General features: G+C 36.9%; 1 protein-coding gene across 1 annotated transcript in view; it reads right to left on the bottom strand.

Moving 5' to 3' along the window:
* Window positions 1-26,586, bottom strand: part of TMTC2 (transmembrane and tetratricopeptide repeat containing 2) — a 136,226-nt gene that overhangs the window by 33,677 nt on the left and 75,963 nt on the right. The window contains exons 7-8 of the mRNA XM_026049730.1: window positions 22,982-23,103; window positions 9,374-9,455 (exon numbers count right to left, since the gene is read on the bottom strand). Coding sequence (XP_025905515.1) covers window positions 9,374-9,455; window positions 22,982-23,103 — 204 coding nt within the window. The remainder of the gene's footprint in view (window positions 1-9,373; window positions 9,456-22,981; window positions 23,104-26,586) is intronic.

Here is a 26,586-nt window from a genome sequence, read left to right as displayed (position 1 = left end):
TGTGCCCTGCAGTTCATGGGGGGTCGTCTTAGCAGTAAAGACAGAGGCAAAGAAGGCATTTAATTGGAGACTGCTGATTAAACATCTCCTTATTTTAATGAGCTACTAATATAATTGATGGCTACCTTATCTGAGCTCAGATTTAGCTGCAAAGTCAGCACCTCAGAGAACAGGTGCAAATTTCCTGTTAACCACTGAGAATTTCCAGGTGGTCCTGAAACACACACCACCTCTACTCACTGATCTAAATCTGATTTAAGAAGAGATGCTCCATTTTAAAAACATCAGCCACCATTCCTTTTAATATGACATAACAAATTAATGCGTGAATGAACTGGATCGTCAGTTTATGGGTAAATGCTACATGTTGTTCATCAAGAAGTAGGCTTACGAACTTGTCCTGTCAAGGCTGCAATTACGTGTTTTGCCAAGAGAAGAGCACTAGCATGGCAGAATATTGGCAGGGTGCTGAAGGAGGATCAGAAGGGCTTGATCCATCAGTCCTTAGATCCAGCAACCACTTGTGTGGAGCTAAATTTACATTCAAGATTTTCTCCTTTGACAGGAAGTTGGAAAACTGCATGATTTGTGAGACACTGCCCCATAACACACTCAAAGATTTCTTACAGTAGATGTCATGACTCTGACTCTTGCCAGTTTTATAAAATATGATAAACTGATTGCTTATTTGAATCAGAATCAGCTTTGGGGAAAACAGACTTTTAGAAGCTCCGAATCCTTAAAGATTTTCCTCCTTCAAGGAACGTTTTATCATTATTATAGAATGGCAGTGGGAGATACACAGTCCAGGTTCAGATACGACCTTCAAACATGCTTTTTGCTGTCTCACACTTTACTACTTTATTAAGAGAATTTTCCCCCTGTATTGCTAGACAGCACAGAGATGAGTGTAAATGCATGGCCAAGCATTCCTATAGACCTTTGACAACACAGAACCGAGTCAATACTTTACTATCCTCTTAGGTATTTTTCCCTGAACTCCAAGATGTCTAAGCACTAAAAACAGCATAAAAAGTCTATCGTCTTGTTCACACTCACTCTTTCTTCTGAATGATCAGTATCTTTGGGTTTGTATTTAACCAGAAAAAAAAATGAGGCAGTATGTACAATCTCCCTGTCTCTCAGAAACAAACAAAAAAGTATTTTAAATTAAAATTTTAAAAGTTTACAGTTCACAGGAGCTGAAAAAAACCCAACTCATTCTGGTCTTTTGTCCAAGTTTTTTCAATAGTCTGCAGAAAAAGAAAGCATATACCGCTATATGTTATATATTATTCTAAACTGATCATGAACATTTGTAATGCATTTTATTGTCTTGTGCAAACACCGGTTTAAAAGTCTTAAATCTGAGTAGGTAGTTCTGCTGTTTTATTACAATGAGACATGTGTTAATTGGTTGAGGTACACCTGCTTGTAATATTTTTTCATGTTCATAGCACAAGAGCATTTGCACATTTATCTAGAATGGGCAAACCATTTACTATAGACACTACTTAATCCTTTATTTCACTAAATAAAGATGCAGTTGCACTAGTCTTTCTGAAGTTTCTTTCTCTTTTGTTCATTGGCAAAAAAATCAACAGTATTTTTTATCAAAATGAAGTGAATTGTTGAAATAATCTATCTTGCTGCAACTTCTTTCAAAAGAACAAGTTTCAATATTTTCAGAATGTTCCCTGCTCTTACTGAAATGTCTCAATAATTTGCATTCTTTTTTCATGATATTTTTACTAATCTAAGCAAATCTGAGCAAACAGTCCTGAGAATAAACAGGAAAAAATATCTAATCTCAGAATAGGCAATAGTTAGCATTTGGTTCTTTTAATTTTGCTTCTTTTAATAGACATGCATTTGTAACCTTCTGCATCTTCTCTCTTATCCTCTTCAAATAAGGTTCTTCCATGGCATCAACTCAAAAACTACATTAACATGAGAAAAAAATATACCAAGATCATAGACTCAGCTTTTTGATCTGCTTATAATAACCCCTAATAGCAAATTCAAAGCATTTTCAAGTTGCAACAGAAACCAAAATCAGGATCAAGTTTTGTATGACCTAAATGCATTGTGTCTGTCTTTGAGGCACACAGGATGGCTAAAAGATGTCTTGAGAATTGAACCACATCTGACTGGCTGGAGCAGAACCACCACTGAAGCCACCATCAATGCCAGCTCTGCTGTGATGACCAAGAGAAAAAGAACAGATGTTTCTAGAGATGTTCCCTGAATGGAGAGTGTGAATAGTCTTACTGTAGAAATAATTAGAGGAAAGGCCCTGTCTGAGTTTATATCCGAAGCTTTTCAAGTGATGAATCAATGTTGTAAGATGCCAAGTCAACAGAAGTGACCTAATTTAACTGTTTCCTTTGAGGGCTTCAGAACAGATTCATTGGCTGTGAATGACTGGTTCCAAAAAAAAAAAAAAGCGGGGGGAGTGTTTGCTTAAAGATCCAGCTTTCAAGGTCTGTTCAGACAATTTCTTGCTGAATGTGGAGGATTTGTCAAAGGCAAGGGGAACTCGTGCCAGGATGACCTAGATGGTACCAATGTTCCATTTGGATTTACTACTCCTTATATTCCATTTTCTGTTTGCTTAAGCTGCTTTCTAGCTTTCTCCCTGAAAGGGATGTCCCTACAGCCCTTATTTTTCCTTACAAATAAAAATGTATAGAAAGGCTACTCAAGTCAGTGGGTGCTGCAACATCATTATCTGCTCTATCTGGAAAGGTCTTTTCTATTAGCCCTTTTCTTTGTCTGAAAAAGATGGTGCTGTGCTAAAAATACCATTGGAAGACATTCAGAGCACAACCACAGATAACAGAGAGAAAAATAAATTACAAGCCTTTGGGATTTAATGACTGAACTTGTGACCACATCTGGACCACTGGAAGCTCTCAGTAAAACTTAAGATTGATGATGAAAACGTATAATACAGAGGATCTGACATTTTACAAATACTAAGATTCCAAACCTCATTCCATTATCCAGACACCTAGTGATGTATAAAGTTTGGAAAGGAAACATTTGGATGGAAAGAACTATTCAGCCAACATTTTGTAACCTTTCTGTGCTATCTGCTCAAAAATCTTCATAATGAGATGCTACTCCAGGGTCAAAATATATGATCATTAACAAAGCAGTCTTTGGGAGCTTTTGCAGCATCCATAAAACCCCCCAATTTTGGCAACATGGAAGTAAAAAAAGAAAGAAAAAGACCACATTTCTAGCACTGTTTGCAAGCTACAATTTTGATATCACATCTCTCAAGTAGTCTAGTGTATTGTGCTGAGGAAGCAAAGTCAACCATATATTCAAGAATGTCAGAATGATTAGATTTAAGGATAAACTCAAGGGAAGAGCCAGAAACATGGAAATTCCACAGCATTTAGGGTCAGTGACCTAGCTTGCTTGGAAATACTCCACTACATTCCAGTTAAGTGACTGGTTCTAAAGGGAGTTTGGACTAAATACTTATCACAGTGGTTCGTAATAATCTCATGCTAATGTTGCATGATAGCAATAGCCTTGAAAGAAGCAAAAGGGACTTGACAATTTATGCACACATATCTTTCTATGCTCATTAAACAGTTATTCATGGCCGCCAAAAGGAAGTAAACTAGAGTGAAAACTGGTATATTCTTCTGAATAGTTCAGCTTCTGGTATACGCTTTCTGTTCAGTTACCGTCTCAGAGCAAGAAATACTGTCTATGTTACCAGTAGCTGAAGATTTTGTTAAATCACAGTTATTGAAGAGCTCTGGGAGCAGAGAAGTTGAAAGTCTAATAAGCTCTAAGGTCTTTATGCTAGTCAGTTATGTCTATCATATCACTTTATGTTTAGGAATCCTGTCTTTCTTGAATTATTTTTATTGGTATTGTAACAGGAGCTACAAGCCATAATCCAAGATGAGGATTTTCATTTGATAGCACTGTATGCTCAAGACAGAGAGCTCCTGCCTCCAAAGAATGCACAGGTTCTACAGCTGTGCATGTGATATTTCAGTACTGTAACTGTGTTTTATAGTATCCCTATAAAATCCTGATCTATTTCAACTAATCTTACAATATCAGAAAGACTTAAAATTGAACTTTCCCTCCCCCACCCTCTCCCCTAAGGAAAAAACACTTTTTTTTTTTGTTGAAAGGTTCATGAGCATGTATTGGGAATGCTGGCAAAGTGACTTCATGATGGACATACTACATCCGGTTGGCTCTGACCACAACTCATCAAGGAATTTAATTTCCCAATACATAATCACCATGTAGCATCTGGGGTTCCCAGTGGAACAGATCTATGCACTCGGTCTTATTTATCACTCAACATATACTGCATTTAGCTCATCTGTCAATCTGGACTGAACAATTCACTGGAATTAGGAATTGTGAAGTCAGTTTTATGCATTTTATTGACAAAGGTAAAAGATGATCTTCCTATCGACTCGGTGACATTTCTTTCTATGGCATGAAAGTCCTGAAGAGAGCAGTAAGACTTAGTAGGTCACAGCTGATTTTTCTCTTGCTTACCAAGAGTGTTTTGACACTTACTGTCCATTATTCCACTGTTTCCTTTATATGAAATTCCCTCAAATGTAAGTGATAAAAAACAGTTTCCCTAAGCTAATCGTCAGAAAATGGACAGACACAGCTACAACACTGAGTAACATAACTATACAAAAGGATTATAAATATGTCACACATTAGAAGAGAATGGAATGGATATATTCAAATTCTTACACTAACATTCATAAGTGTACTATTTAAAGATTAGAATATTTTTAAAATCTGTTATCACATATTCCAATGAAATTTATTTTGAGGTTTAAACTACAGCAGCTGCATTACATTTTCAAGCTGAGACTCAGAAGCAGTGAAGCAGACATCTTTGGAGAGAGAATGCTTTAAATGTGCTTACAGATAAAGATGCAAATTTAAGCATCAAATATAAATTCAAAGCTCTATATTAAAGGAGTGATCAGAAAGACTTAGGATAGACATGAAAAAAGAAAAGCACAGCTAACACAAACCAATATAAAAAGATCATGTAATAAGGGAAAATAAAAACAGCTCCTATATTATCACAAATTGAAAAGGCAAGGTAAAAGACAGTGCGAATGTGAGGGAACATTTTTATCTGTTCTGCCTTCAATGAGAATATAGTTGATACTCTTCCATCTTCCCTAATCGGACAGCGTGTTTTTCACTTTGCTTTAAATCTGTAACTGGAAATGTACTGAACAAGGAAGATGATCAATGTGAATTGTTAATTAAGTGAATGCATAATTAATCTAATGAGAATAATCCTTTTTTATAATGAAAAAAGAGAATTGTTAAACAATTTAGAGTTATTAGAAACAATGCATTATTCAAAGGGAACTATTTTAAAAGGAGGTCTCAGTGGTGATTAATTAAACAGAGTTAATTTGAACCTCCTGTTGGGTTCTAGATTTTCCCATTCCAATTAAGCCATTACTAGCATGAAGATCTCTGTACACCCACTGATCTTGAAATCTCATTCCCTCTTGGCATGTTAGCAACAGCTTCTTTTTACTGCCAAATTCTAAAGGAAATAGAAGAGACTGGAAAGTAAGGCTACTAGTAGAAGGCCACTAGTGAAATTCCTCTGTACCTTGGGGAGGGAGAAAGAGAGATTTGCTTTGAAGTGAGAGTTAGTACATAAAGTATCCCTCAACTTCGAAATCAACTAGACTACATCTTACTTAGGCATATCAGTACAATACCAACTAACCTCTCTCTTTTCAAACTGATATGCGCTTCTGCATTCCACTGTTTGCAATTCATCTTATCTCTGTGCAATGACAACATTGCACAGAATCTTTAAGCTTACCTAAGTTAGGTTCAGTGCAGATTGAAATGGGAGAACGCCACATCCTGTGTGGGTGGTCAATAGCATATCCAAAACTAAATACTCTCTGGGACATAACTCACAGGACACTCCAATGCTCTCTTTGGCTTATTTGCTAACAAATGTGACTTACTGACTCTTTGAGATTTTTTTTTCCAATCCAAACCATGTGTTATGTTTTACTTTAAAAAAAGCATTCTTTTACATGCATGAGAAAGTGATGCAAAATTATAAAACTAGTTTCCCTTTGATTTCTATATGAAATGCCAAGACGGCTTCACAATATTTTAACAAGAATTCCTTCAGAATGGATTAATTGATAGTTATCTCTCTATAGTTTCTCAGATTGTCACTTGGATTCATCCCATTTTGCCATATGCCTGTAACTGAGGTACTTAAGTTAGAAGTAGAGTTGATGTTAGAAGTTCTGAGTTAGAAGTGCCTGTCAGATGAGACAAATAGGCAACTGAGACGATTTCACATTGTGCGTTCTGTGCCACATTGCAGATACCAAATATTTTGTGTTAGTGACAGAAGCCACCTTGGTCCTGCAGGATGCAAAACGACATACTTCAGTTAAATGCATATCCTGAATAAAAGCGGGTGAAATATTTTGAAGAGATTTCCTTAGTGAAAACCAAGATAGGGAAAAAAAAAAGTTTTTAGTAAGTTTAACTTGCTTCATTCAAATTTTTTTCACCTTAAGACTTCTCCTTCCATAACAGAATATGTATGAAAAATATCCAGTTAAAACATTCGACTTTATAGGAACATTCAGATCTCCTATCTGAAATAATTTGCTGCACTGTTTTGATTTTTAAAATTGTACGCTTTCCCAAAAGTAGCTTTTAATTGCCAGAAAACTAAAGAAAAAGAAAAGGAAACCATGTAGGAACCCTTCTTCTGCACTCTTCCCTTGGTCATATTTTTCTACTTCCTGATTCATCTGTATTATTCACAATATAACGGTTCCTCATAAAGTTCAGATATTCACACAACTGGCATATAATAGGGAAGGGAAAAAAAAAAACAAGGAGAAAAAAAGGGGAAAAAGCGGTCCACAGGTGAGCAGCCACCTGCATTTTCAGCCTGCAAGGCGGCTGCCTCCCAGCCTGGAAACCTCTCGGGGGGTCACTATAGCAACAGCTCTTCCTCGTTATGTCTAACGAAGTGGCAACATGTCTGCAGCGAGCGGGGATTTGTAGCCCTTCAGCTTTCCACTCGTTCCGCTCCCTTCAGACGTCTCCAGGCATAATGAGTTCGAGAAACGCTGTTTTAAACCCCAAATCCGCAGCCAGCTAATTATCCATACAAAACTGATTGTGACACTGGCTTCATCAGAGAAATGGGCTGCGGTGGTGTTAGCCCGATCACAAAAGCAATCATGAAGCTGTTCACATCTCTCCCAATTTCTGTGATACCAAATAAGCTGACTCCTGCAGCAACTCCCATCTTCTAAGGATGTCTTTGAACATCCTTAGATGTGTCTGATGTGCTGAATTAAAGCACATTCGAATACAAGTGTAAGCCTCTTAAAACATATAATATATGGCCAGTTACCCCTGATTAGCTCAAAAATAATAATAATAAAAAAAAATCCCAAAGGTTAGATGTCAAAAAGAACATCTGCACATCCTGGGACAGGAATTACAAGTGTGTGCACTTGGAATGTTATCTCAAGTCCATATATCCATGCTACTCCATCAACACACTGTTGTGTCCCAGCTGAACTCTCTTTCTATATGGCTATGCTGTGAGGTATGTGTTTTTTTAGGGCTGATGCCAACTATTTTATTCCCTGTTCCAATATCTTCATACAAAGAGAAGAGAAAATGTATCTTTTAGATTTGCATGAGAAATATGGACATATTTCCCTGTGGTTTCACATTTGGCATATACGATGCAGACTGTACCTGTGACAAGCTGCTAAAACAAGCTCATGAGATGTAGGGCTAAAGCCTACCAAAAGTGTTCACTAGGGATTGTCCTTTAATAACTGGAATGTCCTTGGATACAAACTCTGCGGATTTCTGACAAATACAAGGAAACAGGTGGGAGTGAAAAAAAAAAAAAAAAAAAGAAAAAAGCCAAAATAATTAATTTTGAGTTTTACAAAGTTCTGTGTGTAACATGATGAGGTTTTGAGCTCACCTGTACTATACACACATCTGAACCAAGCATAAATAAATCATTCCCTCCTTACAACTCCTTTGCCATAGAAATGGAGTAATACTGCTGAATTCAGTGAGTTAATCAGAACCTGTGCAATCAAAAGTTTCATCTAAATTCTGTAAAGCTGCCAGCGTGTGAAGTATTTCACAACAGAGATCCAGAGCCTCATCCTCAGTGAGTCTTCTGCGTGTTTCGTCCTGCAGGATCAGATTTTAGTACTACATTCGAAACACTAACCGAATTGTGACTTTTGGTCCTCTACAGAGACACAAGGTCACTAATTGTAACAATCCTTAATACAAAATAAGAGAAATGCAACATTGAACTACATTTGTTAAATATCACAACATGTTGCATGCATTTATAGTGGAAGTATAACACAAACATAAAGCCAAAACGTCAGCAATTCTGAGAAAGAAATCACAAAAAGTAAAAACAAGTTTTTATGTGAGGTTCGTTTTCCCTTTTGGCCACTCGTTTTCATTTATTTTACATTTACCAGTTGGAACCAGAAGAGGAAATTAAAACAATATACAAAGATATATATAGTGTGCCTGTGGTTCTCCACCTCCCTCTTTAACTAAGATGAAATTTATTCCTTCTTTCTATATTTTTCAATTGGGAGTACCTCGCTTGCATTTTTAGATTTGTCTATTATCAGCTTTAAAATACAGTAAGAATTAGTCCATAAAGTTAAATATTTTTGGTACCTTGGGACTAATCACATCTGGAAATATCCAGCAAAAGCCATCCAAAGTTATAAAGATACCTTCAAATTAACTGTGCGCTTTAAGCACATTAGTGGCTGAGTATGACAGAGGTATAGCCAACTTGTTAAAAACCTTTTAGAATACTTATCTGTTGCAAGCTATGAAGATGCTGGAAAGGGGACAGATGCAAGTCCCATAAACACCCAACAAAAAGCAGACGCATGCACGTACGGAGCTGATGCACTCTAAGCATAACCTTTAGCTGCCCACCCACCAGCAGCAAGCAAAGCAAGGCCAACACAGTTAATAGTAATTCCAGGCTCTGAAGCTTTGACGTATGGCCATAGCCACCTTCCTTTCCCAGAGAGGCAGTGATCCTGAAACTCTCCTCATAGGAGGAAACGATGTAAAATATGACTTTTTTCCTCTTTCCTTTCCCTTTGCAGTGATTAACAAATTGAAATGAAGTTATACACAGCAGATTAGTTTCTTTCCCTTTAAAGGAGGTATTTTGCCAGTAGCACTTTTCAAATCTTTCATCACTCTGGGTGACTAGCAGCAAGCCTGGAACACACGCGGAAACCCCGAGTGCCTCTCTGAACCTTACCATAATGCATGTAGCAGTTGCCTTTGGTAGGGTCCAGCTGAATAGCCTTCACAAAGTACTTCTCTGCCTCACTCTTGCGTCCCTGGTTTAATAAAAAGAAAAAAAAAGGAGTTAAAAAAATATTTTAACTGTGGGTCACCATGGAGCCATCACGTGCAGTTACAATTTCAAAATTCCAAGTGCTACAGAAAAACAATTTCTGTTATCACTGGACTTGGCCTAAGTAAATATGAACGTTTAAAGTGTTACAGTAAGTTCTGCGGTCAGCTGCTTTAGCTGCAGATCTCTAGACTGAGGGGAAAAAACTGTATCCAACCCTGTCAAAGCTCATGAGCTACAGAAGTGGTAGAAATCCACTGCAATGAATATTGTGAAGGGAATTGGGTGAACCTGGAACTACAAGCTACTTTTCTGGACAGGCATCAGGACAAGCCTTACACAGACCCAAGCTAAAACAAGCAGGCAGGGTAGTTGGGCTCAGTCATTCTCAATAACGAAAAGAGAAGGAAATGAGAAAAGTATGTGCTAATTTGACCAAATGTCTGACAATAAAGTCACTAAAATCAAAGGAACACAAACAGAAAGTATTTCTGATTTTAACACAAGAAGCAAGATCTTTTCCAAAGTCAGAGCTCTGTCAACCATAAAACATAACAGAAAAAAAAAAAAAAAACATTTTTTTAAGAACAATGACCAATGCTATGACAAAATGTCAATAAAACACATAAATGGTGATAAAAAGAGCAGGTATATCCTAAAGCACTTTTTTCACTAAAATGATCAAGCCACTAAAGTTGCACCGTGTCATTGTTGGCCCAAAACACCAGGGCAGATCCACAAGCATTCATCATTTTTTTTTTTTCATGAAGAAAACAATGATATTGCATTAGCCTAGACTGATATTCCAATACAATCAGCTATTCAGTAAGATACCTGTGACCAGATTATTCCTCACTCCAGGAAATTAGTTGCTGTGGTTTGCATTACAAGGTAAAGGGCTCCAGAATAAAGGGTGGTTAAGCTGAACCACTGTGGAAGAAAGACAAGTAGTTTGGAAGAAAGTAGTTTGTGCTGCGGGGTTGCCCTGAGTGCTGCTGCACAGATACGTGCACACAGGCTTTCCCAAGCTATGTGGTCTAGAACAGATATCTGACAGGGTGCACATCCTGCGCTCTCCCACAAGCCAACAGAGGAGCAATAACAAGGTCTGCTCGTGATTATGGCTGCTCCGGATTCTCAGGATGCTCCTCCAGGGGATCACTTTAAAGACAATAAAATAGAGGGAAAAGTTCTGCAGCACACCGAGGAATTTATCAAGACCAGGTTTTTATCAGAAGCAAGATAGCGGGCAACTTTCCAAGAAAGTATCCTGGTAGTGATACCAGCAGCCTTATCATTTACGCTGTCATTTACACTGACATACTTTAACAAATGAATGTTCATGGGAGGTAGGAATGTATTATTTAATAAAAAATTCTTTGGTAAGCCTGTATGTCTTAAACTCACCACAAGTCACAAAGCATGAGGCTTCTGCCAACCAAACCTTGCAGTGGTGACAGCAGTATGCAACGTCATACACTTTTTTTTAATATATATCATATAGCTATGGTTCTGAACAAGAACTGAAGAAGAAAATAATGGCAAACATGGCATAAATTCCTGTCAGGATAAAATAATTATTCAAATCAAAACTGTTCATAATTTTAAACAGAAAATCTTTTTGGGGAGGAAGTGCTGTTCCTGCCTTTTTTGTTTTAAATTTTATTTTCTTAATTTTAACTAAACTTTACAAACTTAGCAGCAAAGCTAGCATTCCTAGTCTGGCCACACAGGCAAATCCAACCTAGCATCTCCAAAGTGACAGGCGTCAATCATATATACCACTAATACTGGCAGAGGTAACATTCACAGATTTTACATCGTGCTTTTGAACAGACTAACGTCATTAGCCTTAGCTGGTTGCACTCTGCCTCGGTATCTATTTCTAGCATGTAAAAGGGCAGTTCACTGAATACGGTCACAAAACACGCAGCTCCTGCCTGCAGACCGCTGGCCGTAAGGCCACAAACATTTGTCAAACAGAATTAACACTCATTTAGACAGATCATCAGTAAATACGTGACTGCTCTGTTCTTTTTGGCACTTCCCAAATGGCACCCTGCACCCGAGTTGGCCCTGCAGGAGACCTGGGGCACAGAGCGATGACAGGTGCCAGCACAGATAGCATCAAAAGAGTGACTGGGCTGTTAGCAGCCCCAAATGGTCCTTTAACAGGGAAGAAAAAGAAAAAAAAAAAAAAAGGAAGATAAAAGTGTCTTATGCCGTATCACCCAAGGCATAAAATGATCTGGCCACGGCTGATGAGCACAGAGGCGTTTGCTCGTGCCGGCCGTCATCTGGATGTGCCCACGTGTGTCAAGAAGGGGACGGCGGCAGGGTCTCGGCGGTAGCCTGCACCACGCCATCCACCAGGTCCTCTTCAGAGCCATCTGCCTGCTGCTGAAATGTCAGCACCTCAGCCCAGATTTCATAAGCTTGGTTTGTGTGTCAGAGGGTATAAAATCCAGCCGTTTGACAGAACTGGGCCATTCCACCATGAAAACTTTAGTGTCGCTAAACTTCAGCATTTATCAAACTTAACATCTGCTTCGAGGCAGTAACTTTTATTCTGTTACCCGGTGTATACCTTCACTAACATAACAGAACATACACAAAGCATAGTTAGATTAGGTTGGCAACCCCATCTCTATCCTTTCCCACTGCATGGATTCATCGTTAAATAAAAGAGGGAACAAAATTCTTCTTTTTAAAAGAAAGTCCACAGTAATTATTTAAACAGATGAACAACAGTGAGTTGGTGCAAGATGGCATTTTTTGTGCACATTCTCTGCTGTGTGCACTGACCCATACCAGTGCAGGCACTGAGAGCCACTGGAAAGCTCCCAATTTCTCGCAGGAGGGTTTGCAGTTGTACATACACAACGACATGATTTGGCAACGGTACCAAGTGAAAAATATAGGTTTGCAAGTGTGTGCTAGCAGGATTATTTCAAGGATAAAAAAAGTTATTCATAAGATTTTAATGGAAGGATTTGATGGCTTTGAGGATTAATAGCAGGATAAAAAAAATACTTTTCACCTATTGGTCACTAGTTCATATCCAATCCCTGCCAGTAGCTAATGAAAAGGTGCTATTTGACAGCTACTAGCTTGCTCTAGGGAAATAAGTGGGTTGTCCTAGTCCAAATGCTAAGGGAGATACTCAATCCAACTTCACATGAAGCACCGGCAGGTTTATGGCACTGCCAGGACAACACCAAGGTTACACCACCACGAAACAACAAACAGATATCTCATTGCCGGGGAGATGATTCATGAAGATGATTCACATTTTGGAAGATCATACCATTATCCTCCTTATAGGATCTGGAAAGTATATATAAGTAAAATAAGGCTCTTCTAAAACTACCCCAGCTGCCCCAGCTTTCAGAAATATCCCGCTCTCCGCAGATCATGTAGACTTCAAATTGGGGTGCCTAGTTGTTTGTAGTTTTGAAAGTCAAACAGTTATTAAGCATTTAAATATGAATCAAGGAGCTCAGCTTTTAAGATACCAGTACTTTGCAGGTGTAAACTGAAAGGGGTTTTGTTTTCTCTTAGTCTTTTTTTTCCCCTTCCCTGAGAGACTAGACTGTAGTGAGCCTGACCTTAGTACTATGGTCAGATACATTGCTTAACTGGGCTTTCCTACAAAAGGCTAATGGTTACCACAACAAATGAGAGTGAGCTAAGGACAGCTGACATATTCGTAAAATATGTTGCTTTTATACTCAAAATATTAAAAAAATAAGGACATAAATACCTTTTTTTTTTTTTTTTATACCCACTCCAATCTTTTTGCTCATTCTGCTTGGCAGACTGTGCCAAATTTATGTTGAGGCAGCTGGTGTACTTCAGGCTGCCAGAGGCCCAGGACCTTAAGATGCTAATAAAATTGGAAAAGATTAATACAGCTGAGCAGCTCTGAATAACTCCCTTGTGCAGCCTACGACGACAGTGGCCAGCTCTAAGGTGGTTCAGCAAATTAGGTGGTCTCTGCATTTTCACTCATTTTCTTTTTTCATAAATATGCATCATGCTTGAATCTGTGCAGAGACTCAGTAAAGCAGAGACTCTAATACAGTCTTCAAAATGTGTTAGTTAGCTGGGCTAAAACCTAAACTAACAAGGGAACTGAAGTGTTATCAAGAAGTTATCTGAGAAGTATCAAGAGTTACCAAGGTCACTGACATATGCCAGCTCTACCTCCCTCTAAAAATTAACACCTAAGTGAAGAAAAGACTTGAATTCACTCAGGATGGAAAAAGTCCCTGGCAGGATCAATCAGATACAATTTATTCTTTTAGTTCTAACACTTATTTGTATGTTAAGTGCTTCCCTTCCTGCTGGAGCTTAAGCACTTTTGAATGTGACACCATTGCTTATATATAGATTTAGGAATCTAAAACACAGCTCATAACTTTACTGGCTCTGGGCATGATTCAAAGCCTATCAAGGTGACACATTCTTCAAGCAGAGCAGTATGTATCTGATTAAGTAATAATATATTAGATCTATCTGACATCCATTTTTCTGTTTTATGAGTATCATATCACAAAAAGCATTCTTGTTTTATTAAAGCATGCAAAATGATATAGAAAAAAAGGGTTTTTTTGGAAGATGAAGATGACGTTTGTTTAATATAAGAGTGTGTGAGCGTGTGTGTGTATACACGTACATATAATCTTTTTTGAAAACCATGATGTATAAAAGGAATTTACATCAGGTTACATTACTGTTAACACTCAAAAAAATGTGTATAGTCTTAGATAAACTTTTAAAGAACAGATTTCATTGCACACCTTGTGATTTATTTACTGCCTAGAAACATATTGAAATGTTCACCTTGGTCATTACACTTTAGATAATTTTATATCAGGAATACGTAATGAAATGTTAAGTAAGTTTCCATGTTAGGCATTTCTTTCCCATTCAGTCCTAAGCCACATTTTATATTTTCTGATAAAGTAGTGTATTAATATCTACTTGTATTTCACCAGCCAGTCAGCAGAATATAAATTCACTATCTCAACATACTGTTTTCACTAAGTCCTATCAATTTCTCCTAAACTAAATTTGGCTTATATCATGCATTTTTCTACGATTACAGCCAAAATGACTATATGCAGAGTAAGAACAGGTGACTGGGGGCTATATTCAATCACGTAACAAAATAAAGAGATAACCTTCTTTAATGAAAACAGCCAATCCTGTTTGCTTCAGTGGTGTTTTCTATAACTAGCTTTACATTTACATTGAGTTAAGCGAGAAATTTTGGGCTCCCCCTTATTTTGTCTACAGGAAGTTAGAAATAAGATACAGAGGATAAGATCCCTAAAGGAGGTTGGTTAGGGGTTACATACATAAATACCTTTAAAGAGCTGCTCCAGTGTCATTTGCCAACCAGTTAGATATCTATTTTATATTTAAATGGAAATGTTCCACTTCCCAATTAAGTCTGTTGCATTTGGCATGCAGCCAAAAATACGGCCTAAGGGAATGGAAAAGCATATCTGTGGATGCAATACTTGTGGCACGTGACTAACCTCAAAAGAAGTACAACTTAAATACATGTCAGTTATTGAAATTTCTGCAGTTTGGAAATCCAGATACTCAGCCTAGAGGTGTTAATGCACTAGATAACCAAATCTAAAACAAAATATGGATTGTGGTTCTTGATTCAATAAACATGAATTGCTATGTTGAAGGGGACTCTCTTCTCCAAAAAAAAACCTTCTTGCAAACGGGAAATAAAAAAACAACAGAAGAAAACTTTGACATTTTGCAAATTTCAGAACTAGATCCAAACTTTGTGCCTGGATCAGATTTATCCTCTTAGAGATTTAAAATGACATAAAAACTGTAATGTCTGTGTCAAACTCTGAAGATAAACTGGATACACAGCAGAAAATATATGTAAAGTAACAGCCTTCATTGCTTGGCTCACTTTAATCTCCTATGGAGAATCCATACAAGGATTTAATATAATATATATGTTATTATGAAGGATGTTTAACTGAAATATCCTTTTTTCATTTAAAAATTCTTCTTAAAAAGAAACAGTATTAACAGTATATGGATTTAGCTTTACAAAATGAGATATCTACCACTTCTGCTCACCTACTTAAATTGACCCATCCCAAAAATGTTTTTAATAGATTAAAGATTTATTTCTACATGTGTAGGCTTTTACTTATCATTCCCCAAATAAGTATTATTAAAAATAGATATGTTTAAGGGAATTGGTTACTAAACAGAGAAACCACTCTAGAAAATCTTATCTAACTTTAACATACAATGTTTTGATTGCTAAGTCTTAAATCAGTCATGCCTGTTCCAACGTTGTAACTCTTGCTTGGTCCTGCTTTTTCTTTTTTTTTTTTTAATTGTGTAAACTTAATGAAACATAAAAAGAGTAGAAATCCAGCGACAAAAGTGAAAACAAATTAGGACAGGGCTGCCCATGAGAAGTGCAGATTTCCTTTATGTGCTAGAGCATATTAAGCAAATAGCTATAGAAATGGTAAGTGTTGAATTAGACAATTTATTCTTTCACTGTTTTCTTCTTTCCATCTGCTATTCCCTTTCTTTCTGTTCTTACTGGCTTTTACTTATGCCCATCTTTTAATTTATTTATATTTATTTTGGAATGACTTTCAAGGACTACAGTGATTACCGAATATTGTAGGGAATTTCACAGTGGCACTCAGAGTAATTTAACAACTAACTGAGGATGGCAGCACAGCTTTCCAGCTTTCAGCTTGTCAGAAACATAAGCAACAAACAACTGCAGGCAAAAATACGGCCACCCATCGAGGAGGGAATATTTTGAAACTGAGAAAATGTATTTAACTTCGCTGTTGATCCCTGAATGTCACAATCTTGTTTCTTTTATTTTAATCCAAACCAGTGCCAGTCTCTATCATGCCTGTGCCATCCTCCCTCCCTTTGGGGGAAAATGTTTTAAAATAAAATACTGTAGATTTTAGGGCATCTTCTAGTGTGATTACGACTCAAATTAATATGGTTTAGAGCTGCACTACAGAAATTTTATATGTTAAAATATTTTTTTCTTACAGCACTTTGGGTGATTTTCCAAGCCTGTAAAATAGGAGATTAATAGCACTGTGTGGAACCATGTAAAATACAAGAAATCACCGTTTCATTTTTTTCTCCAAAAAGAGGCATCGAAGCTTGTAATTCATAGATACAACATGCTAATCATTAAACCTGGGCAAGCTGCCCATAACTACATTAGAAAGGACAGGCGTTAGTACCAGCTTATGTGAGGGACTGCACATGGGATCAAATCCACTCAGATAAAGCAAATCTTCTGTCCTGATTTATCTGTAACACAAATAAAGCCGGTGATGGAAACAGAGGGCTCTTACAGCACCCACCCAGTAGTGCCTGGCAGCAGGCACCACTGGAAGGGAGGCCTGACCAGTGCCCTCGCTGACAATAGCTTGAAAGGAAAAAAAGAACAAAAAGAAAGGAAAGCTTTACTTATGCATAATTTTTTTAGCATTATAGCTAACCTTTTTTTCTTCTAGAAAGTCTATTTTTATAATGGAAAATGAATTACAGCACAAGCTCATGGCCTCACCTGGCACTGTCATTTTTGACAAACTCATTTATATCACAGAACTGGGAGCCTTGTGATTGTAAAGCCTTCTACCGGAATTATACTTTTCTTTGTGATACAGAAATAAATTCCCTAAGTAAGGGATACGGCCTGGGTGTGTTGCCTCTAAACCCACGTGCTACCAGTAGACTGACTAGGTCAACAAACACATCACATCATTGACAAGTACATTTCTCAAGTCATTTATGCAGCTTAACAAGTGAGAGATAAAAGAAGAACCTGGAAGACCATAATGATAAAAAGCATTGCAGTGCTATGGAGCTACACTTTGCTTCTGAAAATAAATAAATAAAAGAACAGCAGAAACTTAAACCCCAGACAACTAGCTGCTTTCCAATTTTTCCACTAGTTGTGCTGCTAATCATACCTTTTAACCAGCAAATTTTGCTGTTTTAATATATTTTCTGGAAAATTGAAGCTCAGAGAGCTATAAAGTTTAGATATAAACAAACCATATTATCCAATATATGGGTTATGTAATGATTAATATTAGGTAAGCAGACTGTAAATTCATCAGCTCCATTCCTTTCGAGATCTTCAGTTTGCCTGCATTTTTCCTGCATGCCCAGGAACACCCTCAGGTCTCTCTGGCATTTCTTTTATCCCAGAAAAGCTATCAAGACTTGAGACAAATATTTTAATTAAAAAATTGTTTCAGTACAAATAAGAATTTTTGTCTGCAAAGCTTTATTGCATACATATTAAAACTATATCACTTCATTATTTTTGAAGAATCAATGATAATTTAATATATAACAAAAAAACAACCAGACAAACAAAAAACACTTCACAAACTCAGTTTCCTGATTATTTGAACTATGTACTAAAATATTTGTAAAAATAAATACAATTATTATTAATTTCTTCAAAGATATCTGGAAAAAAGAGAATGTGACATAGAAATAAAATGCTGTGTTGTCCTTTAAAGATTTTCTGGAACTTTATGAATGTAATTCATAATGTAATTATGAATGTAATGTAATATGTAACTTTATGAATGAAATAGTTTACAAACTGTACATGCTTATACTGAGCACACACAAGTCCAAAAAAGTTAACACAAGGAAAATTTAGTAGCACAGATCATATATTTTATCTCTATGGCAGCTTTCATCTTATAAAATGTAAGATTAAAATGTGAATTGTCCTTCTGAACAGTAGTGACATCTGCTACATGCAAATCAGAAGCTGGCAAAAATATCCTGGGATGATGACATGAATTAGTATCTGTCACTTACAACATGATCACCATCATTTTAGATTTACAACCCTGGATGAATCATGATTTACCTATTACACCGCTCTAAGGATGATGCAGCCCATGATCCTGCAAACGGTAACACATTCAAGTAGTAGCTAATGCTGCCTAAAATCTCTTTTCAGCAAGACAGAATGATAGGTTTTAATATTAAATACATGTCAGCACCAAGACTCTTATTCTTAACAGTGCATTTTAATACACTGGAACTGGCTTCAGCATGAAAACAAGGGAAGGTGTGTAAAATCACAGAGCAATTCATGTCGGAAAAGCCTGCAAGATATCATCCTGTTCAATCTCCTGCTCAAAGCAGGGTACACACTGACTTCAGACTAGATTGCACATCTAAGTTATTGCTCAAGTTGGAAATAATAATAATAATAAAAATCTATTCTTCATTACTAAGCTAATAAATTCACCTAATACACAGGGACTTTAATTTAAAATGTACTGTGGAGCCCATAAGCAAAGAGGAAAAAAAATAAAAAAAAGACAGGCCCAAATCACTGTAAATTGATGAAAAGAAAATATCTCAGTTTGTGTTTGATAAAACCCCGGCCATGTGCCATGGACAAACAAATGTCTCACACTGGAGAATGTGCATTCGGTTATATGCCCATGTATGTGAAATGTGAAAGTAGGGCTTTTTCCGAAACTTTGGGAATTTTAGCCTGCTGCAGCAACAAACAATTCTGAAAATATCAACCCACGGGGCATACGTTGCTCTCCCAGTTGCTCAAAGGAAGGGGGAGAAAATAGCAGGTAGAAGAAGCCGGGGTTGCTCCTCAGACCTGTACTAAGGGAATAAATGAATCATGTCATGCTGCTCCCAGGAGGTGTTAATGCTGGCAACAGACTTCAGGAGGCAGGAAAGTTCATGTTAAAATTAAGCCACTCCATTGCAGTATAAGTCAGGAAGTAAAACTCTACAGAATTTGTGAACTTTATAGGATTGATTTTACTGCTACGGTTTTATATGGTACAATTGCCTTTGGCCGGAACCTGGGAGTTTGTCTGAAATTTTCCTTCTTCCTTCACTGATGGAGAATATCTACATTAGCACCAATTTCCACTTTTCACTTTTACAGGAGAGATGTGATAAAAAAGACACGGAGAAATGTAACCAATAGTTTTGCATTAGCATTTAGGGTTGTGTTTTTTTTTTTTTTTTTTTTTAAAAAAAAAAGGATCTAAAGTCAGAATTTTGGCTAAAAAGGGGAAAAAGGATAGGTGAGAGCAAATATGCCTTCAAAATTCTCTCCTTTTGCTTCAGAAAAGTAAAGTACATTTTCTCCTCTAGCCTAAATACACAGGCTGTTACTAAATGACAGTGAGTAGCAAGATCTAACAGAAGAAATCATTGTGCTACCTCAAGCTAGGTACTTAAACAACTATCCCAAAGGGAGTCTAGATATACTGATATCTAGATATGCTCTAGATATACGGAACCCCAAGGGAGTCTATGCAGACTTGCAATAAGCAAGTCAGTGATGGCAGTCACATACATACTGTGGGAACTAACATCAGTATGGTCCAGTATACTAGGAATTCATCAGAATTCATTTCATGTGAAAAAGTGAGCAGATGGCAGGCTGCAAAACTGATTAAGGGTAGATATCCAACATGGAGACAAAAATTTCATATTCCACTCCCAAAACTCTACATCATCTTTTTGTTGTTGTTGTTGAATATCTTTTCAGACTTTGTAGCTGAAAGATTTAGATGAATTAAGCCCCAAATTTCAGTGAAGACAAATGAACACTTTCTCTCATGAACAAAATATCCAGCTGAAATTTTTTCCTCCAACTCTAATTACACTGCCTTCAACTTGTTGCCTGTTTTGTGCTTATGAAATCCAGATTCACTACAGGATGGACATCAGCTTCATCTTCTCAGCCTACTCTGCTGGCAATCACATGGACATGAACCCATCCATACATGTTGCTCTGAACGCGAGAAGTGAGAGTGATAAAAGAAGAAGCATCAAGAGCTAAGAGCAAACAAACCTTGGTGATAACAGATTGAAATTATGGCAAGGAGCAGGTAAGCAAGCATGTGTTAAAATAGAAGGGGCAAAATAGGACTAGATATATATATATAAATAGGATAGATAGGACTAGAAGAAACGGCCACAAACTGAAGCATTGGAAGTCCCACAGGAACTTAAGAAAAAAATTCTTAACAGTGAGGGTGACAGAGCCCTGGAACAGGCTGCCCAGGGAGGCTGGGGAGTTTCCTTCTCCGGAGATCTTTAAAACCTGCTTGGACACAGCCCTGTGCCACATGCTCTAGGTGATCCTGTGTGAGCAGGGGGGTTGGACTAGATGACTTCTGGAGGTCCCTTCCAACCTAAAGCATTCTATGATTCTATGATTCCATGAAAATATTCTATGGATCTATCACAGTGAGGTAGCTTCGAAGCTGTATGCAGCTCCTGTCACTTTTGCTAATGAGAGACACTCTTCCACAAACATAGTTCAGATCCTCAAGGCACAAATCAGATCCTCAAGGCACATGCACCTTGTGTTTATATCCGTGGAAAAATGTAAACAGTTCAGTTCTGCTGTAAGGGTTTGTGTCCATTTTTCACCACTTTCTTCACAAGTAGACCACTAACATTTAATTTTATAGCTGAACTTTCATAATGACAGGACAAAATAAAAACAAATCAACAAAAAATTTTTAGTGGCTTTTATTGTTTGTAATGAATAAGATCTTTTTTGTGTTTTTTTCTTTGTTTTTTTTTTAAGAAAATGGAGACACCTTTTTTCATAGAGAAACTGAAAAACTTTCTCTACCAGATTTTATTTTTCGTATACTCAGCCACCCAAAAAATGCCTCAAAACAAACAAACAAACAAACAAAAAAGGAGGTATAAGAAACAGGGAGTATTTAAAATGAGACACCTCTTCCTTTAATTCAGAGTTCTACTAAATTTTGTGTCTCAAGAAAAATTTTAAAAAGTTACTCTTAATGTTGAATTTCTGGTATTATTCTTCCATGAAAAAAACAAAGATATCCAGCAGAAATGCACGGTCAATTTGAACTTATACTGTATAAACTACTTGCAGTTCTGTTCTCGATGGAAGGTAATCAGTATGTCCGTGTATTTGCCAGCATTTGAGAAAACTTAGCTGGAAATGGAGTTTACAGTAAAAAACAGCAAAAAAAGTCTTTCCAGGGACTGAAATTGATAGGAAGGTATATAACACTAACAGCTTAACTTCCATTAGAAGTTACAGATTCCCATCCATCCATATATATATATATATATATCCATATATATATATAAATCAAGCTCTGCATTTGACATTATGGGATAACATTTAACAATGTTTAATTCTTACTAATTATGTTGTCACTTGTTGCTCCCACAGAATCCTTCTGTTCTAATCTCTTCCCAACTTCTCATCCTCCTCCTTTTCCACATTCAGCTACTTTAAGTAGCAGCGAGTCTGCTGGGAATTAACTGTGAACTTTTTTTCCCCCTAACTGAAACTCTTTACCATGACCAAGGTCTTGTTAGCTGAAAAATTGGGTAGGGGATATGCAAGGTCAGAGTGAAAGCTTACGGTTAGGTGAAGAGTTGCAGAGGCTACGCAGGCCGAGACACTCTAACTTACTGGCGTGAGTGATGAGAACAAACGTGACAGGGGAAAATACAACATGGACAGGAAAGAGAGGAGATGGTCCAAAAAAATGAGAATAATGAAAAACGGTAAGCAATTTAAAAGATAATTATGGAAAAAATGGAATTCATTTCTATCTTCAAAATACGTGACAATCCAGGAAGGACTGGCATGTTACTTTAATTAAGACAGCGCTGGTTTAGCAGGGGCTACCAGGACAGCTATATCCAAAACGCAGAATAAAATTTAGAAAAAAAAAGTCCACCTCTTCTGATTTTTTTTTCTGGAAGTATGTCTCAGAATGTACTTGCCTAGTTCTTTTTATATGCTCAAAGAGATACTCCTTAGGAAGTGTAATTCAAAGCATGAGATGTACAATTCGGGAAGTGAATGTTACATTCCTAGCACTTCCATGAGCTGCTAGTACAACTCCGAGCCAAACTCTCAGCTTTTCTACATATCCACTTTTACATCTGTAGAATGAAGATAATATTTCAATATATTTTTGAATATCATAGTCTAACTAATGTCACAAAAAACATTTATAAAATGTATCTTAAACAAATTAACATTAAGACACTGAATTTGAATACTAATTAAAAAATTAGTATCAGCATTTGTGATGTAAACTACTTATAAAAAGTCCTTTTCAGACAAACACAACTTCTTGCTACCTTGCTACCTATCTGTTATAAAACTCTGTTAAAGCTTTATAACAGACGACCTGTTATGTGCAATTATAACAGTTTTGTTCAAGCCAAAAAACCCAGATGATGAAATACCCCAGAGATGGGGGTATTTCAATAAGGAATAAAATTGTTTCATAAATACCTACTCTGTCAAATTCCCTAATTAGAAGGCACTACTGAAATACAGTGATAAATGGAGCAATCAGCATTTTTGAGGCCAATGTCTTCCTTCACCTCAGCAACCTGAAAGGCCTCAGAGTGACTCCCAGGAGCTGCTGCTTAACTCACCGTCATAGCCAGGAGTTTTCCATAGGTGAGATGTGCTGGGATGTGGTCGCTCTTGGAGCGCAGGGACTCCACGTACCAGTGCTCTGCCTCCGGTAGCCGGCTCATTCTCATGTAGGCTTCTCCTAAGGGGAAAACCAAAGTGAGTGCGGACGCCCAGGATGTCTACAGATTCACCGTCACATTTAAAACATGCAAGTACTTTCATAATATGATTTGCTACTTATTAAATGGGCAGAGATGAAGTGTTTTGGATGCTTGCAACGAAAAGCAAATATATAAAATAAAAGTGCTTTACAGAACCCTGAGTGAGGAGATTCAGAGCTATGGCCTTATTAGGGATGAAAGAGCATGGGTGAGATGAAAGTCTCCTTGGAATAGAATTGCAAGTGAGAGCTCCAGCTGCTAAGTATCAATCAAAAGTCACAAAGTAACAGAAATTTTACCACATCCACTGTATAAAAGCTACTTCTTTTCCATCAGTCTACATTACACAGCATGGAGTGCAAGGGAGAACACAGAATGTGCTTCTATTTAACCATAATGCATCAAGAACCTAGCTTAAAAAAAGAAAGGGGGAGCCTGAAAGGAAGGCTAGGAAAACAGTCCTGAAACTACGGGAATGAAGGAGATCTAAAAAAGAAAAGCAAGTCTCAGACATGGTTAAGTTTGGTCACTTGCAACAATTAGAGTGTAGCATCAGTAATTTTATTATCATGGATCTTAGGAAGCTGTGTACAAAAGGACTAGAAGTGGTTTCTTTTCAAAATAAAATCCTTTGCTGTGAGAGGCTGAGGCAGCCAATGCATAAGTACAACATAAGAACGAGAAGCTACAGAGCCATGCACTGTAGGACAGATATTACTTCAAATTGCTGAAAATGAATTTAAACTACTTGGAGCGACAGGATTTATTTCTAAGAAACAATTCAACCAAATTTCTCAAAGGTTGGAAATAAATAAGTAGTAAATTAAGTAACAGTGAAGAATGGCAGCTTTCAAAGAGCTTACCACCTATATTTTCAAAGGAACTAAAGTTGAGTATATATTTTTGTCTATTTGCTTCGAAACTGCCTAAGTTTTGCCAAAAAAAATGTCTTATTGCCATTTATAGTAAAGCAACACCACAAATAAATGGCATTGCATTATATCTTCCTAAGCACAGAACAACAAAGGCCTGAAATCAAGTCGTGAAAAGAAGTGATAAAACAGAATTCAAGCTACGTGCTCTCCTCACCTCCTCTGCCTGCATGTATGCTTTATGACAGAATTTTAATTATTTGATTACACACTATTTTTCCCTACAAACCTTTACCTTGTTTAGCATACAGGAAATGAGAAAACCATTTTGTCTTGTCTTTTTTTTCTCCCCTTTATTTTATTTTAAGTGCAAGCAACCTGCTAGTTAGAGTTTGGCAAAGTTACAAGCAATTAGCACGATCTTTTAAAAAGAAATGCAAGCAGCTATAAAAGCTAGAGTTGTTATCTTATGGTATTAAATGCCCAGCACATTGCCAAATTTTGTAGACATTCTAGATTCTCATCTATTTTTCATGGAGAGCTCTGATGTAAGAAGAGATTAACATCTTCAAGAGTACTGGCAAATTCAAATTTTAATAGGTTTTAAGAGCTCAAGTACTTTACAAGCTAACTTCCTAAAACTTTGAGAGTATTGCAGAGATGCACGCCTAGAAATCAAGTTAAAATACGTCAATCTTAATGTCAAACTCTGGGCAAAGTTTCCCTGAAGACTTTAGAGGAAATTCTCCACAGTTGATTTTTTTTCCTTTTCTTTTCTGTTTGCTTCCTACAAAACCCCTATAGTCAAGAACTGCTGTATTATAGGCAAATAGAATATGTGATGACAACTGAAGCAAAGTCTGTTAGGGATATTAAGAGTTTTTTATTCTGAATGATCTAAAGGGACACCCTTATTAAAAATAATAATAATAAATAAAGGTTGAAACTTGGCAGAGAACCTGCTACCACCACAGTCCAAGACTAGAATAAAACCAATCGTTAATTGAAATGTTAAGTCAATAAAGTGATCCTCTTTGTTGGACTACAGCAATTTTAGTAAAAGCTATTCCAACTCCAGATGTTTTCTTCATCGCTGTACTGGAAGACTATGTATGGATTGGCTTCTGTTATTCAGAATATATTTGTGTGTCTAAGATTAAAACAAGAAGAATAATTTGTCATTTGCAACTGTATGTTTTTATAAACTAGTAACATGAATGATTTAATCATTAAGGAAAAAAAGACAGTACCACTGGCAGAAAATAGGCAACGTTACATGTGAGCAGGTCTCAATCTCTGCTTTAACAACTTCTGAGATCATAAAATCTCTTTGAACTCATGCTAAAAATCTGAAAGGTCTCAGGAAAAAAAAATGTTTTATTATTAAATTTTCAGATCTATGAAGCTCAAGAGAGTGCCCGCTGCCCTCACCATAAACACACCTTCCTAGATAAGAAATTTAATTTTTTTCTCTCCTTAGGTTCTAGCGTGTGCAAAAACATAATAAAATTAGAAACTCAGTATGATGCTGTGCTAAGATATATGTCAAGACATGAGAAGTGCTGTTCATAGACATGAACTGCATCGATAACATCTCTGGAACAACTGGAGCACATGATCATAATGAGCATTAAGCTCTGCATACAGGCAAAGCAGAATCTCATGTTCCCCCCCATCTTGCCCCTTTCACAGAACAAACTCCTTTAAGATTTTAGGGGATGCATTGGTGGAATTTTAAAAGGGGGGTTGAGGGATGGGAGTCAATCCACATTTAACTTGGTTGAGCAGATTCTTAAAGGCTTCAGTTAGCCAAAGTAAAGCCCCTGATCTGATCTAATTTAAATGGAAATCTACTTGTGAAGAAGAATACATATAGTATGAAAAAAGACATAAATGAAGCACAAAATAAAGACAGCTTCAGCATAGAAGGGAGCAGATCTAGCACAGTTGTTTCCTGTTACACAAAGACTTCCACTGAAAGAAGTAAATTGACACAGATGGAGCCATTGAGCTCACCTGAGAGAGATAATTTCATTTTTGGCTTCTGACAGATGTGCAACCAGCAGTAAATCACAATGGTACAGACAAAATGAGTAGGAATTCATAACTGAACAAGTAAATGGTTGTACTCCTTTCTTGTCTTTTATTTTATTTATAAACTATTTTTTTTTAATTTGTCAGTAAAGCATTGACGTTATGCTGGTATAAATTCCTCTAAAAAACTTTCCATTGGGAAAACTAACTGTGATCCCTGTAGCCCAGTTTCAATATCCTAACTATCTCTTTGGTACCCAAACATTACAATTGTACTTGTTCTTGTACAAAAATGCTAGAATGTTTAAAGTAAGACTGCATTTCGGGTGTAGGCTCCTCCTGGCCTTTTCCAGATTACTGCCTAAGAAAATTTAAGCATTTTATAAGAAAGTACAGATCAGTAGACCAAAGGGACACAAATAAGAATAACAGGTAACTTGGATAAAACAGTTGGTCCTAAACACTGCATCCCCAACCCTCTCAGCAATGCACTTCTGTAACCTTTCTACCTAGCCTGAAGAATATGATTCCCCTAAACAAAACACAGTGAAAAAA

The sequence above is a fragment of the Nothoprocta perdicaria genome, unplaced genomic scaffold (assembly GCF_003342845.1).
Source record: "Nothoprocta perdicaria isolate Ctin4 unplaced genomic scaffold, notPer1 scaffold_61, whole genome shotgun sequence".
Taxonomy (NCBI): Eukaryota; Metazoa; Chordata; class Aves; order Tinamiformes; family Tinamidae; genus Nothoprocta; species Nothoprocta perdicaria.
Note: the sequence above shows the minus strand (reverse complement) of the source record. Positions and strands in the feature narration are given on the sequence as shown.